Source organism: Rana temporaria, chromosome 8, assembly GCF_905171775.1.
Source record: "Rana temporaria chromosome 8, aRanTem1.1, whole genome shotgun sequence".
NCBI classification, from domain to species: Eukaryota; Metazoa; Chordata; class Amphibia; order Anura; family Ranidae; genus Rana; species Rana temporaria.
In genome coordinates, this window is record NC_053496.1 from 184,789,895 (window position 1) to 184,806,208 (window position 16,314).

General features: G+C 47.0%; 2 protein-coding genes across 2 annotated transcripts in view; both read right to left on the reverse strand.

Moving 5' to 3' along the window:
* LOC120909614 (zinc finger protein OZF-like) overlaps positions 1-16,314 on the reverse strand; it is a 713,034-nt gene that overhangs the window by 393,677 nt on the left and 303,043 nt on the right. The gene's annotated exons all lie outside the window — the stretch shown is intronic.
* LOC120909628 (zinc finger protein OZF-like) lies at positions 12,935-14,808 on the reverse strand. The gene has a single exon (XM_040321384.1). The coding sequence runs from the start codon at positions 14,727-14,729 to the stop codon at positions 13,521-13,523; it is 1,209 nt and encodes a 402-aa protein (XP_040177318.1). The 5' UTR covers positions 14,730-14,808; the 3' UTR covers positions 12,935-13,520.

Genomic DNA, 16,314 nt, shown 5'->3' on the forward strand with positions numbered 1-16,314 from the left:
TCAAATTTCGACGCGGGAAGGATGGCCATACTTAACATTGCGTGCGCCTCCAGGAGTAACCTTACGCCGAAAAAGCCTAATGTAAACAACGTAAAAAATTAGGGCTGGGCGTACGAAAATGTGTGAATCGGCGTATCTAGGTCATTTGCATATTCTACGCCGAAAACAACGGAAGCGCCACCTAGCGGCCAGAGTAAAATTGCACACAATTATACGTCGGCGGAGGAAGCCTATTTTTTAAACGTATCTGCCTTTGAGAATCTGCGTAAAGATACGACGGCGCAGATTTGAAATTACGGCGGCGTATCTGGAGATACGCCGCCGTATCTTGTTGCTGAATCTAGTCCCTAATGTGTTTTAAGGGTTGTGTGGGATTTATGATGACTGTAAAGATGGGCTTTCTGCGAAAAACGTTTCCCGCACTCAGTACAGGAGTACGGCTTCTCCCCCGTGTGAGACCTCAAATGTCTATCGAGATCGGTTTTCAACACAAAACATTTCTCGCACTCGGGGCAGGAATACGGCTTCTCTCCAGTGTGGTACTTCAAATGCCCATCGAGACGGGATTTACGTAAAAAACGTTTCCCGCACTCGGGACAGGAGTACGGCTTCTCGCCTGTGTGAGTCCTCAGATGCCGATCGAGATCCGTTTTCCATACAAAACATTTCTCGCACTCAGAGCAAGGATACGGCTTCTCCTTTGTGTGGCATCTCTGATGTGCAGCGTGATTGGATTTCCGGGAAAAACATTTCCCACACTCCGAACACGAATACGGCTTCTCCCCCGTGTGGGACCTCCGATGTGTGACCAGTTCGGATTTATGGATAAAACCTTTCCCACACTCTGGGCAGGAATGTAGCGCCTCACCCGTGTGTAATCTCTGATGGGCAGAAAAATAGGACTTTCGTGAAAAACATTTTCCGCACTCAGGGCAGGAATACGTCTTCTCCCCTTTGGAAAGATGGACAGATCTCTGATGTCTGACCAGTGAAGCTTTATGGAAAAAACCTCTCCCGCACTCAGAACAGGAATGAGTCTTCTCCCCCGTGTGATATCTCTGATGGACAGTAAGACTTATTTCTGAGCTAAAACTTTCCCCACATTCAGTGCAGGAACATTTTTTCCACCCCTGAATCCCGGCACCATCCCCCACAGTACGAGGTTGCTCAGAGTCGGAGGGATTACATGGCCTATCCACACTGTGAAGTCCTCCATCCATAGTGGAGCTCATTGTCTTTTCTCCTCCACAATCTCCTGTGATGTCCTCATCTTCCATTTTACAACCTGGAGATAAAGTGAGACGATCCTTTGAGGGTTTCTCCATGGCGTGTCCTGGAAAAAAAAAGAAAAAGATCATCAATAGATATGAGAGAGTTAGGTTTGGAACCCAATTTTTTTTATTTTGCATGAAGTCCACCTTGACCCTCATCATGGCCTAAAAATTACTCTTTGGTCTATTCAAATCACAGTGAAAACAGGTGGGCTTACACTCGACCCTCTGCAGTTCCACAAACTGCAATGTATCAGTAGCAATATACAGGAATGGTTAATTGTTGACTATTATTGAACTAAGCTCCCCGAGGACACATGGGTGTAAACCATCAGGCCCTGGAGAATTGTTGGCATCATTGAACTAAGCTTCCTGAGGACCCGTTGGTGTAAACCATCAGGCCCTGGTTAATTGTTGGCTATCATTTAACTAAGCTTCCTGAAGACTCATGGGTGTAAACCATCAGGCCCTGGTGAATTGTTGGCTATCACTGAACTAAGCTCCCTGAGGACACATAGGTGTAAACCACGAGGCCCTGGTGAATTGTTGGCTATCATTGAACTAAGCTCCCTGAGGACCTATGGGTGTAAACCTTTAGGCCCTGGTGAATTGTTGGCCATCACTAAACTAAGCTTCATGGGGACCTATGGGTGTAAACCAGGGGTAGGCAACCCCGGCCCTCCAGCTGTCTTTAAACTAAAAATCCCATGAGACATTGCAAGACCCTAACAATCACAGGCATGGCTCCCAGAGGCAGAGGTACACCTGGAGGGCCAAGGTTGCCCAACCCTGGTGTAAACAGTCAGGCCCAGGTAAATTGTTGGCTATCACTGAACTAAGCTCCCTGAGGACTCATGGGTGTAAATGTTATATGACGCTTTTCAAGTGTGCTTTGGACCCCGTTTTCTGACATGATGGGATTTGTAGTTTCACCACAGCTGGAGGGTCAAGGTTGCCTACCCCTGGTGTAAACCATCAGGCCCAAATAAATTGTTGACTATCACTGAACTAAGCTTCCTGAGGACCCATGGGTGTAAACCATCAGGCCCTGGTTAATTGTTGACTATCACTGAACTAAGCTTCCTGAGGACCCATGGGTGTAAACCATCAGGCCCTGGTTAATTGTTGACTATCACTGAACTAAGCTGCCTGAGGACCTTTGGGTGTAAACCAGAGGTAGGCAACCTTGGCCGTTCAGCTGTTTTTAAGCTACAAATCCCATGAGACATTGCAAGACCCTAATCATCACAGGCATGACTCCTAGAGGCAGAGGTACAGCTGGAGGGCCAAGGTTGCCTACCCCTGGTGTAAACAGTCAGGCCCAGGTAAATTGTTGGCTATCACTGAACTAAGCTCCCTGAGGACTCATGGGTGTAAATGTTATATGACGCTTTTCAGTTGTGCTTTGGCCCCCCATTTTCTGTCATGATGGGATTTGTAGTTTCACCACAGCTGGAGGGTCAAGGTTGCCTACCCCTGGTGTAAACCATCAGGCCCAGGTAAATTGTTGGCTATAACTGAACTAAGCTTCCTGAGAACCCATAGGTGTAAACCATCAGGCCCTGGTTAATTGTTGGCCATCATTGAACTAAGCTTCCTGAGGACCTTTGAGTGTAAACCAGAGGTAGGCAACCTCGGCCCTTCAGCTGTTTTTAAGCTACAAATCCCATGAGACATTGCAAGACCCTAACAATCACAGGCAGGAATCCTAGAGGCAGAGGTACACCTGGAGGGCCAAGGTTGCCTACCCCTGGTGTAAACAGTCAGGCCCCGGTAAATTGTTGGCTATCACTGAACTAAGCTCCCTGAGGACTCATGGGTGTAAATGTTATATGACGCTTTTCAAGTCTGCTTTGGACCCCGTTTTCTGACAAGCACAAGGTCACTTCCCTCCTTATTTTTCCTGTGAATAAACCAAAGAGAAAATGGTATTTATCCTTTGTTAAGAACATTGGTCCCGATTGTTATTACTTCACAAGGAACACAACTTTTTGAAGTCGGGTTTTTTTTGGTGATACCTCGCCTTCCTGTAACTTATGTCCAACGTAGACTGCAAGTTTAGCTCCAGAATCTGTATAAATCAAGTTTTAATACATAAATAGAGTCTGAATTAAAGTTAATAGGGGTTATCTGAGATAAAAAAAGATCTAATATGCAGGTGGTCATTATCGATAAAATTATTGGCTGATATCACTCAGCTCCCACCCTACTCTGGACCAATCAGTGAGCAGTAACAGAGCAGAGAGAAGAGAAGAATATATTATGGGTCACCTGTGCTGATCTCTGTAGGAGTGTCCTCCTCTATGAATGTCCTCGTCATTCCAGCCTCCTCCGTATATTGCTGATCATCCCTCACATACGTCTCTTCTACGTCACACTCAGTTTTTATGATCATCAGATCTTCACCCTAAACCAACAGAATGGCAGAAAATAACATCTGTAACATAGAAGTATTTATGATGTGAGATCACATAGAAAATATCATCTTGTAGAGTCCACACATCATCTCCACATGTCAGAGTGTTCAATCACTTTATGTTCCCGACCCTCAACTTCACCTACCTGATGATGGTGGGGGATGGTGTGACCTTCCTGTGTGGAATCCCGGGAGTACAGAGGACGGGGACATCTCTCTGGTGGGTTCCTGGTATTAGGTGACATCATATCCTTGTTTCCTTCAGAAAACTCCTCAATTACTCCATACTCCTCATCCTCTTCTTTAACAACAATATTATAATCCCCAAAGTTTTCATTCTGGATAAATAATAAAACATTTATTGCAACAAACATGTTTGTCGTAACTATCAGTGATTGTTCCTCATCTACCTGATGATGGTGGGGGATGGTGTGACCTTCCTGTGTGGAATCCCGGGAATACAGAGGACGGGGACATCTCTCTGGTGGGTTCCCATTACTGGATCCATCTGTAGGAAACACACACACTGACTGAATACATTGTTTCTATGTGTTTATCAGATGATGGGGGATCTAGGTGGAGCCTCCGTACTGCTCTCTCCTTTACAATAAAGTCTCCTCTTACCCGGTGATGTGAGGGGCGGCTGATTGTCCATCATGACGTCCTTGTAGAGATCCTTGTGTCCTTCTAAATACTCCCACTCCTCCATGGAGAAATAGACAGTGACATCCTGACACCTTATAGGAACCTGACACACACAATGATACAGTCACCACCCACACACACCCCTTGTCTGTTACTGGATAATGTCCCAGAATTCCCAGGGCCAGACTCCCAGTTTTACGTTCTGAGAGACTTCTAGTGACTCTAATATTCCTAGTGATCCTGTAGTCGGATCCCCCTTGTCCCTAGTGTCTGATTGCAAGCATCTCCCAGTGTGATCTCTGTACCCCCAGTGTCTTCCAGCCTGTCCCCAGTGACTCTAATGCCGCGCATAGACGATCAGACATTCCGACAACAAAACCGTAGATGACGGATGTTGGCTCAAACTTGTCTTGCATACACACGGTCGCACAAATGTTGTCAGAAATTGCGAACGTCAAGAACGCGTTCACCTACTACACGTACGACGGCACTATAAAAGGGTAGTTCCATACCAAGTGTGCCACCCTTTGGGCTCCTTCTGCTAAGCTCCTGTTAGTGGAAGTTTGGTGAGAGGCGATGCGCGTTTTTCAGCTTCGTGCTCTTCAGTCCGTTACAACGTGACGAATGTGCCATCTCCATTACGAACACTAGTTTTACCAGAACGAGCGCTTTTGTCTCGTACTTGATTCCGAGCATGCGTGGAATTCTGTGCTTTGGAATTGTCTACACACGCTCGGAATTTACGAGAACGTATTTTGTTGTCGGAAAATTTGAGAACCAGCTCTCAAATTTTTGTTGTCGGAAATTCCAACAGAAAATGTCCTATGGGGCCTACACACGGTCGGAATTTCCGACAAAAAGCTGCCATCAAACATTTGTTGTCGGAAAATCTGATCGTGCGTACACGGCATTAGTGTATCTGCTTGCAACTTGCATCCTTACACCTCCATCTTCTGGAGATAAAAGACGTCACAGTGACTATGGAGGAAGAGGACGGACATGACGGGGGGGGGAACTGGGTGTAAATAGAAAATAAGATCTTATTACCTCCTCTGCTGCCACTTCGAGCAATATCCCCTCTCTACTGCCTCCAGGCTCACAGCTCTCCCACAATTATTTATTTCTGACATCACTTCCTGTCTGTACCTGACATCACTTCCTATCTTCCATAGAGATTTCCTGCCTCTATGGTAGAAGTGAGATCACCACCTTGTGGAACTCAGAGGAACTGCAGCCCTGAGAAACGTAAAGAGAGAGAAGGACAGGGAGGGGGCCGGGGGAGAACAGCGGGGGGCGGAAAAAGACACGGAGGGGGCCGGGGGGAGAACAGGGGGGTGGAGAAGGACGTGGGGGGGGGGCCAGGGGGAGAACAGGGGGGGGCAGAGAAGGACATGGAGGGGGCAGAGAAGGACACAGAGAAGGCGGAGAACAGGGGGGGCGGAGAAGGACATGAAGGGGGCTGGGGAGAACAGGGGGCGGAGGACACAGAGGGGGGCCAGGGGAGAAAAGGGGGGGCGGTGAAGGACATGGAGGGGACTGGGGGGCGGAGAAGGACATAGAGGAGGCGGAGAACAGGGGGGGGGGAAGGACATGGAGGGGGCCAGAGAACAGGGGGTGGCAGAGAAGGATATAGAGGGGGCTGGGGGATAAAGGGGGACAGAGAAGGACACGGAGGGGCCTGAAAGAACAGGGGGGGGCAGAGGACACAGAGGGGGCCAGGGGAGAACAGGGGGGCAGAGAAGGACACAGAGGGGGTCAGGGGAGGAAGAGAAGGACATGGAGGGGGCTGGGGGAGAAAGGGGGGTGGAGAAGGACACGGAGGGGGCCAGGGGAGAACAGGGGGCAGAAAAGGACACAGAGGGGGCTGGTGGAGAAGGACACGGAGGAGGCCAGGGGAGAACAGGGGGCAGAAAAGGACACGGAGGGGGCTGGTGGAGAAGGACACGGAGAGGGCCAGGGGAGAACAGGGGGCAGAAAAGGACACGGAGGGGGCTGGGGGAGAACAGGGGGGTGGAGAAGGACATGGAGGGGGCCAGGGGGAGCGGAGAAGGACATGGAGGGGGCAGAGAAGGACACAGAGAAGGCGGAGAACAGGGGGGGCGGAGAAGGACATGGAGGGGGCGGAGGACACAGAGGGGGGCCGGGGGAGAACAGGGGGGGCGGAGAAGGACATGGAGGGGACTGGGGGGGCGGAGAAGGACATAGAGGAGGCGGAGAACAGGGGGGGGGGCGGAAAAGGACATGGAGGGGGCCAGAGAACAGGGGGTGGCAGAGAAGGATATAGAGGGGGCTGGGGGATAAAGGGGGACAGAGAAGGACACGGAGGGGGCCAAAAGAACAGGGGGGGGCAGAGGACACGGAGGGGGCCAGGGGAGAACAGGGGGGCGGAGAAGGACACAGAGGGGGTCAGGGGAGAAGAGGGGGGAGAGAAGAACACGGAGGGGGCTGGGGGAGAAAGGGGGTGGAGAAGGACACGGAGGGGGCCAGGGGAGAACAGGGGGCAGAAAAGGACACGGAGGGGGCTGGGGGAGAACAAGGGGGGCGGAGGACACTAAAGGGGGCCAGGGGAGGAGCACACAGGAAACAGCTGCGAATGATCGGTGCAGTGGGGAACAGCTGTGATCACGCCCTCCCTGTATAGCTTTTTACCTGACAGCCGCGGGAGGGAGAGGAGAAGCGGCTGTCAGCTAAAGATCTATACAAAGGAAATCAGTGTTCACAGCTGTTCCCCGTCACACCGATGATTCCCGGGAGATCGCGAGGCGCTTGCGGGTGTGCGGGAGCCACCGCAGAAATGTTGCAGACTTGAGATGTCTGTTGACGGGTCGCCTGATCTGACGGAACACCTGCCTTTACACGCACATGAACTTTAATGGCATCCCAGTCTTAGTCCGTAGGGTTCAAAATTGAGTTGGCCCCGCCCTTTGCAAATATAACAGCTTCAACTCTTCTGGGAAGGCCGTCCACAAGGTTTAGGAGGGTGTCTGTGGGGATGTTTGACCATTCTTCCAGAAGTGCATTTGTGAGGTCAGGCACTGATGTTGGATGAGAAGGCCTGGGTCAGGGTGGGCCCTTTAAAGTTTCTTACACCAGGGCCTTGAGGGTTCTAGTTACGCCACTGCCAGGATATATGGACATCTGACCTTTCAGGAGCAAAGACCCCTTGATTCCCACACCTTGCTGGAACAATACATTTAGATAGGACAGAACTCAAATTTTTTTAAACTTATTTTTTCTTTTTCTTTAAGAAATAACCACAAAAGAGACAACTGTATGACGTGTCAAATGGGAATGTATCACTCACAGGATCTAATATAGACATTTCAATAAAATCGTGGCATAATGAGGTATTATGAGACATGTTCTTTTATAGGAGGTATATACACTTATAGGTAGATTCAGTAAGAGTTAGGCCGGCCTATCAGTAGATAAGCCGACCTAACTCAGAATCTACGCCGACCTATGTTTAAGCGTATGCTCAAACAGAGATACGCTTAAACATATCTAAGATAGGATGGCTTGCGCCGTCCTATCTTAGATTGCAATATTACGGATGGCCGCTAGGTGGCGCTTCCATTACGGTCGGCGTATAATATGTAAATGAGGAGATACGCCGATTCACGAACGTACGCCCGGCCGACGCAGTACTTTTACGCAGTTTACGTAAGAGATAGGCCGCCTAAAGTTAGAGCTAGGCCCTAGTGGGATAGTAATGTCAAGTATGGCCGCCGTTCCCGCGTCGAAATTCGAATTTTTTTACGTCGTTTGCGTAAGTCGTCCGTGAATCGGGGTTTACGTCCACGTCGAAATCAATAGGCCCGTACGGCGTACTTAGCCGCAATGCACACTGGGAAATGTAGGTGCCCGGCGCATGCGCAGTTAAAAAAAAAACGTAAAAAACGTGAGGTCAAGCGCCATTAACATAAAACACGCCCCCCTCAAAGGCATTTGAATTAGGCGCCCTTACGCCCGCCGATTCAGGCTACGCCGACGTAACTTAGCAGGCAAGTACATTGTGAATCATGTACTTGCCTCGCTAACTTACGGCGGCGTAGCTTAAATTCCTTAAGCTACGCCGCCGCAAAGTTACGAGAACGTACCTGAATCTACCTATAAGGCCCCATACTCACGACCAAACATGTCTGCTGAAACTGGCCCGCAGGCCAGTTTCAGCAGACATGTTTGGTCATGTGTGGGCGCGAGCGGGCCGAATTCCAGCAAACATTTGCCCGCCGGGCCTTTTCCCAGCAGACAAATATTCCTGGACTTGTTTCAAAACAGTCCGCTGGAATTCTGCCCGCTCGGACATGTACGGTCGTCAGTACAGACCTACCGTACATGTCCAGGCGCCCGCCGTCCCTCGCATGCGTCGAATGACTTCGACGCATGCGTGGAAGCATTTTAAAGGCGGGCCGCCCACGTCGCCGCGTCATCGACGCGGCGACACCGCGGACACGCCCCGCGTATTGTTTACGCGCGGACTTCTGTACGATGGTGTGTACAACCATCGTACAGAAGCCCTCTGGCAGACATGTATGGTGAAAACGGTCCGACGGACCGCTTTCACCATACATGTTTGTCCGTGTGTACCCGGCCTAAGTGTACAATATAAGGCGTCCCCGCATACATATGTAGGTATCGCCACGAACGTTAGAGCGAGATCAATAATTCTAGCGCGAGACCTCTTCTGTAACTCCAAACAGGTAACCTATAGAAATTTTGAAAGCATATGGAGATTTTTTTCAATACGGTCGTTTGGCGCCATTCCACGAGAGCGCGCAATTTTAAAGCGTGACATGTTAGGTATCTATTTATTTGACATAACATCATATTTTATATTATACAAAAACAAATTGGGGTATATATTATATATATTTTTTTATTAACCACTTGCCGACCGCTTCACTCACTTAGACGTCGGCAGAATGGCTCGTGTGGTCAAAGCAACGTACCTCTACGTCGCTTTGAAAAGCCCGCCATGCAGACATGCATGCCGCGGTCTCCGTGATCGTGCCCGCGGGACCCGCAGACTCGATGTCTGCCGGTGTCCCGGAACGGCAGAACTGGGAGGGGGGTGCCTTTGTAAACAAGGCATTTCCCTGTTCTGCCTAGTGACAGGACACTGATCACTGCTCCCATCGTGTCACTGGTAGCCACACCCCCACACAGTTAGAATCACTCCCTATGACACACTTAACCCCTTCCTCGCCCCCTAGTGGTTAACCACATCACTGCCAGTGTCATGATCGCTGTATACATGTGAATGGTCCCAAAATAGCGTCAAAAGTGTCCAATGTGTCCGCCATAATGTCGCAGTCACAATAAAAAATCGCTGATCACCATCATTACTAGTAAAAAAATATATATTAATTGGCTGCATCTCTGATCAGTCTTCTCCTTGTATGAGCTGAAAGTTTAGAGGGACGGCCAGGTCTTCGTAGATTTGCAGTGGTCTGATACTCCTTCCATTTCAATATTATCGCTTGCACAGTGCTCCTTGGGATGTTTAAAGCTTGAGAAATCTTTTTGTATCCCAATCCAAATCAGTATCTCGGACCTGCCTGGTGTGTTCCTTGTTCTTCATGATGCTCTCTGCGCTTTAAACGGACCTCTGAGACTATCACAGTGCAGGTGCATTTATACAGAGACTTGATTACACACAGGTGGATTCTATTTATCATCATTAGTCATTTAGGTCAACATTGGATCATTCAGAGATCCTCACTGAACTTCTGGAGAGCGTTTGCTGCACTGAAAGGAAAGGGGCTGAATAATTTTGCACCCCCAATTTTTCCGTTTTTTATTTGTTAAAAAAGTTTGAAATATCCAATACATTTCGTTCCACTTCATGATTGTGTCCCACTTGTTGTTGATTCTTCAAAAAAAATTACAGTTTTATATCTTTATGTTTGAAGCCTGAAATGTGGCAAAAGGTCGCAAAGTTCAAGGGGGCCGAATACTTTCGCAAGGCACTGTATAGTGTATATATATATATAAAATGTTTGGAGGTTCTAAGTAATTTTCTAGCAAATAATACTGATTTTTTTTACTTGTAAACAACAAATGTCAAAAAAGGCCTGGGTCCGACCCTTATTATCAGCAGGCATGCGGGTTGGTAATTGTATATGGCAAGGGCCAAAAGTGCAGCCTGTCAGGATTTGAACCCACACCTGAAAGTTCGAGTTCACCGAGTATTTATTCCATAAACATAATCCAATAAAATCCACATGTGGTTCCCCCTTTCCCCAGGGGTTGAGGTATTTGATTAAAATCAAAAGTGGACTCTAAAGGTTGGAAGGGTATCTGCGTCATCTACTCCAGCAACTGCTCAGCAGATAAGGTCAGATATTAGTCAAGGATGAAATGAGGAGAAAATGGGGGCAGGTTATGGCCAATGGATAAGGAGATCTCTAAGTTACAAACAACATTGTTACATAAAATACATATAAGAATACAGTAAACAGCTATACAACGATAAAAGTAATATACAGTAAGTCAGTAGGCAAAATCCATAACCTGGGAGATGTTGGTGGTTTCAGTGATGAGAATGTGGTTGGTGTTCCAGAAACACGGCTTGATTCCTCACAAGACTGGGCTGTTTGTATCCATGCCGATCCTCTTGTTTAGAGGCACACAGGACATAGAAAAGATGGAGGGGATTTCTCTATGTTAGATGTGAGGAAGAAAGATGATCTTGTGGTTGGAGATGTGGTCGGTGTTCCAAAAACACGGCTTGACTCCTCACAAGACTGGGCTGTTTGTATTCATGCTGATCCTCTTGTTTAGAGGGACACGGGACATAGAAAAGATGGAGGGGGGTTTCTCTATGTTAGATGTGAGGAAGAAAGCTGATCTTGTGGTTGGTGTTCCAGAAACACGGCTTGACTCCTCACAAGACTGTGCTGTTTGTATTCATGCCGATCCTCTTGTTTAGGAGAGACACGGGACATAGAAAAGATGGAGGAGGGTTTCTCTATGTTAGATGTCATAGTGAAGAAGAAAGATGGTCTTGTGGTCGGTGTTCCAGAAACACGGCTTGACTCCTCACGAGACTGGGTTGTTGGTATTCATGCCGATCCTCTTGTTTAAAGAGACATGGGACATAGAAAAGATGGAGGGGGGCTTCTCGATGATAGATGTGAGGAAGAAAGATGATTTTGTGGTTGGAGATGTGGTTGGTGCTCCAGAAACACGGCTTGACTCCTCACAAGACTGGGCTGTTTGTATTCATGCTGATCCTCTTGTTTAAAGAGACACAAGACATAGAAAAGATGAAGGGGGGTTTCTCTATGTTAGATGTGATGTGAAAGTGAGGAAGAAAGTTGATCTTGTGGTTGGTGTTCCAGAAACACGGCTTGACTCCTCACAAGACTGGGCTGTTTGTATTCGGGCCGATCCTCTTATTTAGATAGACACGGGAGGAGGAGGTTTCTCTATTTTAGATGTGATAGTGAAGAAGAAAGATGGTCTTGTGGTCGGTGTTCCAGAAACACGGCTTGACTCCTCACGAGACTGGGTTGTTGGTATTCATGCTGATCTTCTTGTTTAAAGAGACACGAGATATAGAAAAGATGGAGGGGGGCTTCTCTATTTTAGATGTGATAGTGAAGAAGAAAGATATATTGTTGTTTGAGTTCCGGAAACACGGCTTGACTCCTCATAAGACTGGGCTGTTTGTATTTAGGCCAATTCTCTTGTTTAGATAGACACGGGACATAGAAAAGATGGAGGGGGGTTTCTCTATTTTAGATGTGATAGTGAAGAAGAAAGATGGTCTTGTGGTTGGTGTTCCAGAAACACGGCTTGACTCCTCAAAAGACTGGGCTGTTAATATTCATGCTGTTCCTCTTGTTTAAAGAGACACGGGATATAGAAAAGATGGAGGGGGTTTCTCTATTTTAGAAGTGATAGTTAAGAAAAAAGATATATTGTGGTTGGAGTTCCGGAAACACGGCTTGGCTCCTCACAAGACTGGGCTGTTTGTATTCATGCCAATCCTCTTGTTTAGAGCGACACGGGATATAGAAAAGATGGAGGGGGGCTTCTCTATGAGGAAGAAAGATGATCTTGTGGTTGGAGATGTGGTTGGTGTTCCAGAAACACGGCTTGACTCCTCACAAGACTGGGCTGTTTGTATTCATGCTGATCCTCTTGTTTAGAGCGACAAGGGACATAGAAAAGATGGAGGGGGGTTCTCTATGTTATGCCCCGTACACACCATCACTTTATGTGATGAAAAAAAACGAAGTTTTTAAAAACGTCACTTTAATTGACCGTGTGTGGGGGAAAACGTTGTTTTATGTCTTGTAAAAAACTACCAAAAAAAAATTGAAGCATGCTTCAATTTTATGTGTCGTTTTTCAAAACGTCGTTTTTTACTTCACAGAAATTGACCGTGTGGAGCAAAAAACGTCGTTTTTACACACGCACATGCCCAGAAGCTAGTTATGAAGCGAGCTTCAATGGAAAAAGTGGTGAGAACGTAACCTCGCTTTGCCAGAACATTGTGAGAAAAACAATGGTGTGTAGGCAACTTCGTCTTTGAAAATTGAAGTTTCAAAAACGTTGTTTTTTACTTCACAGAAAATGTCGTTTTTTTTCATCACATAAAGTGATGGTGTGTATGCGGCATGAGATGTGATTCAAAAGGGTTTAAGCAAGATAAATCGAACGGGGTCTGTGATGTGGAGGATGAGGGTTCTTGGATGGACGAATGTAAAATTAAAATGGCTGGAGAAGAGGACAATGGGGTTAATAGAGAAGGTGGTGGCAGACATTGACAGAGGATGAAAAAAGAAGAGAAGGTGGAAGGTTGTGACAGTTGATATGGATATCCATGCAATACAAATACACTAATGGGGATACAGCATAAATTAGATAAACTATAGCCAAGTACAGAAATACCAGTAGGCTGGCAAACAAAAAGCCTACAGAAGGATTGATATTTTGGTGAGAAACCATGACTTATGAGTTGGTGCTACAGAAACACTGCTCTACTCTGTACAAGACTGGGTTGTTAACATTCCTGCTGATATTCTTCATTTGAGGGACATAGATGGAGGCGTATGAGATCCCTGATGTGAAGTAAAATATAATTCATATAGAAAACATGTCCTGAACTTTAATACACCTTGAAGGTTGTGCATGCAGGACGCTAATATGCCTTGAGGGTTGTGTGTACAAGGATGCTAATACGCCCCGAGGGCTGTGTGGGACCTCTGATGTCTGGTAAGACTGGATTTCTGTAAAAAACATTTCCCGCACTCAGGACATGAATACGGCTTCTCCCCAGTGTGCAATCTCTGATGAGTGACAAGCTGTGATTTCCGTTGATAATGTGTCCCGCACTCAAGACATGAATACGGCTTCTCCCCTGTGTGAGACCTTTGATGTATGACAAGCTGTGATTTCTGCTGATAACATTTCCCGCACTCTGCGCAGCAGTACGGCTTCTCCCCCGTGTGGGACCTCTGATGTTCGTCAAGTACCGATTTGCGTTTATAACATTTCCCGCACACGGAGCAGGAATACGGCTTCTCCGCCGTGTGAGACCTCTGATGGATGATGAGTTCTGATTTCCGTGGGTAACCTTGCCCGCACTCAGAGCAGCAGAACGGCTTCTCCCCGGTGTGTAACCTCTGATGTTCAACAAGCACCGATTTCCGCTTGTAACATTTCCCGCACTCAGGACAGGAATACGGCTTCTCTGCTGTGTGAGACCTCTGATGTATGACAAGGTTTGGTTTCTGTCGATAGCATTTCCCGCACTCAGGGCAGGAATACGGCTTCTCACCAGTGTGAGACCTCTGATGTACAGCTAGCTCCGATTTCCACACAAAACATTTCCCGCACTCAAGGCAGGAATATCTTCTCTCTCCTGTGTGAACTCTTTCATGTTTTACAAGTAGTGATTTCTCTGTAAAACATTTTCCGCACTCGATACAGGAATATGGTTTCTCTCCCGTGTGGTATCTCTGATGTGCAGTAAGATTGGACTTGTATGAAAAAGATTTCCCGCACTCAGTACAGGAATACGGCTTCTCCTCCGTGTGAGATCTCTGATGTCTGACCAGTGCCGATTTATAGAGAAAACTTTTGCCGCACTCAGGACAGGAATGTAGTAACTCACCCGCATGCAGTTTCTGATGTACGCTATCATATTCCCGTACAAGAGATTCCCCATACTCAGGACTGGAATGTGTCTCCTCAGCCGCGTGAGATCCCTGATGTGCAGGAACACTTAATTCAGAGGGATTCCATGGTCTATCCACACTGTGAGCTCCGCCCTCCATAGTGGAGCTCATTGTCTTTTCTCCTCCACAATCTCCTGTGATGTCCTCATCTTCCATTTTACAACCTGGAGATAAAGTGAGACGATCCTTTGAGGGTTTCTCCATGGTGTGTCCTGGAAAAATAGAAAAACATCATCAATAGATATGAGAGGGTTAGTTCACTTCCATCAAGATTCCATCTGGATCAGGTCGATATGAGTGAGGAGATGTCCTCTGTGGATGTCCCATATCTCTGACCAATCAGTGAGCAGTAACAGAGCAGAGATAAGAGAAGAATATATTATGGGTCACCTGTGCTGATCTCTGTAGGAGTGTCCTCCTCTATGAATGTCCTCGTCATTCCAGCCTCCTCCGTATATTGCTGATCATCCCTCACATACGTCTCTTCTACGTCACACTCAGTTTTTATGATCATCAGATCTTCACCCTAAACCAACAGAATGGCAGAAAATAACATCTGTAACATAGAAGTATTTATGACGTGAGATCACATAGAAAATATCATCTTGTAGAGTCCACACATCGTCTCCACATGAGTGTTCCATCACTTTATGTTCCCGACCCTCAACTCCACCTACCTGATGATGGTGGGGGATGGTGTGACCTTCCTGTGTGGAATCCCGGGAATACAGAGGACGGGGACATCTCTCTGGTGGGTTCCTGGTATTAGGTGGCTCCATCATATCCTTGAGTTCTTCTGAAAACTCCTCTATCACTCCATACTCCTCATCCTCCTCTTTATATTCTTCTTTAACGATAATATTATAGTCCCCGAAGGTTTCGTTCTGGATAAATAATAAAGCATCATTGTAATAAACATGCAGGTGTATAAATCAGAACTACCAGTGATTGTTCCTCATCTACCTGATGGTGAGGGATGGTGTGACCTTCCTGTGTGGAATCCCGGGAATACAAAGAACGGGGACATCTCTCTGGTGGGTTTCTGTAGCTGGATGACTCCTCCATGGTGTCCTGGTACAGATCTTTGTGTTCTTCCTCCATCACCCCATCCTCATCGTCCTCCTCTTTTATCTCTTCTTTAACCTCAACTTTAGAATCTCTCAGGTTTCCACTCTGAATATAGAATAAAATGACATCAATGGTAACAATGCAGATAATGTACAGATCCTAATGATACTATCAGTGATTGTTCCTCATCTACCTGATGATGGTGGGGGATGGTGCGACCTTCCTGTGTGGAATCCCGGGAATACAGAGGACGGGGACATCTCTCTGGTGGGTTTCTATTACTGGATCCATCTGTAGGAAACACACACACTGACTGAATACATTGTTTCTATGTGTTTATCAGATGATGGGGGATCTAGGTGGAGCCTCCGTACTGCTCTCTCCTTTACAATAAAGTCTCCTCTTACCCGGTGATGTGAGGGGCGGCTGATTCTCCATCATGACGTCCTTGTGTCCTTCAGAAAGCTCCTCCATCACACCATACTCCTCTTCTTTAATAACAATATTTCAATCCCCAAGGTTTCCACTCTGGATATATAATAAAACATTGATTGTAACAAACACGAAGTGGGAATGCAAATCAGACATTATGTTATTGTCAAGTTTGCCGACGCATGCTCACACTACTTATGGGGATGGAATATCTGACTAATTACATTTTAATCTTATCAGTTTATTCTAACGTATTGTGAACTTTTATTGGGTGTGGGGGATAGGGTAT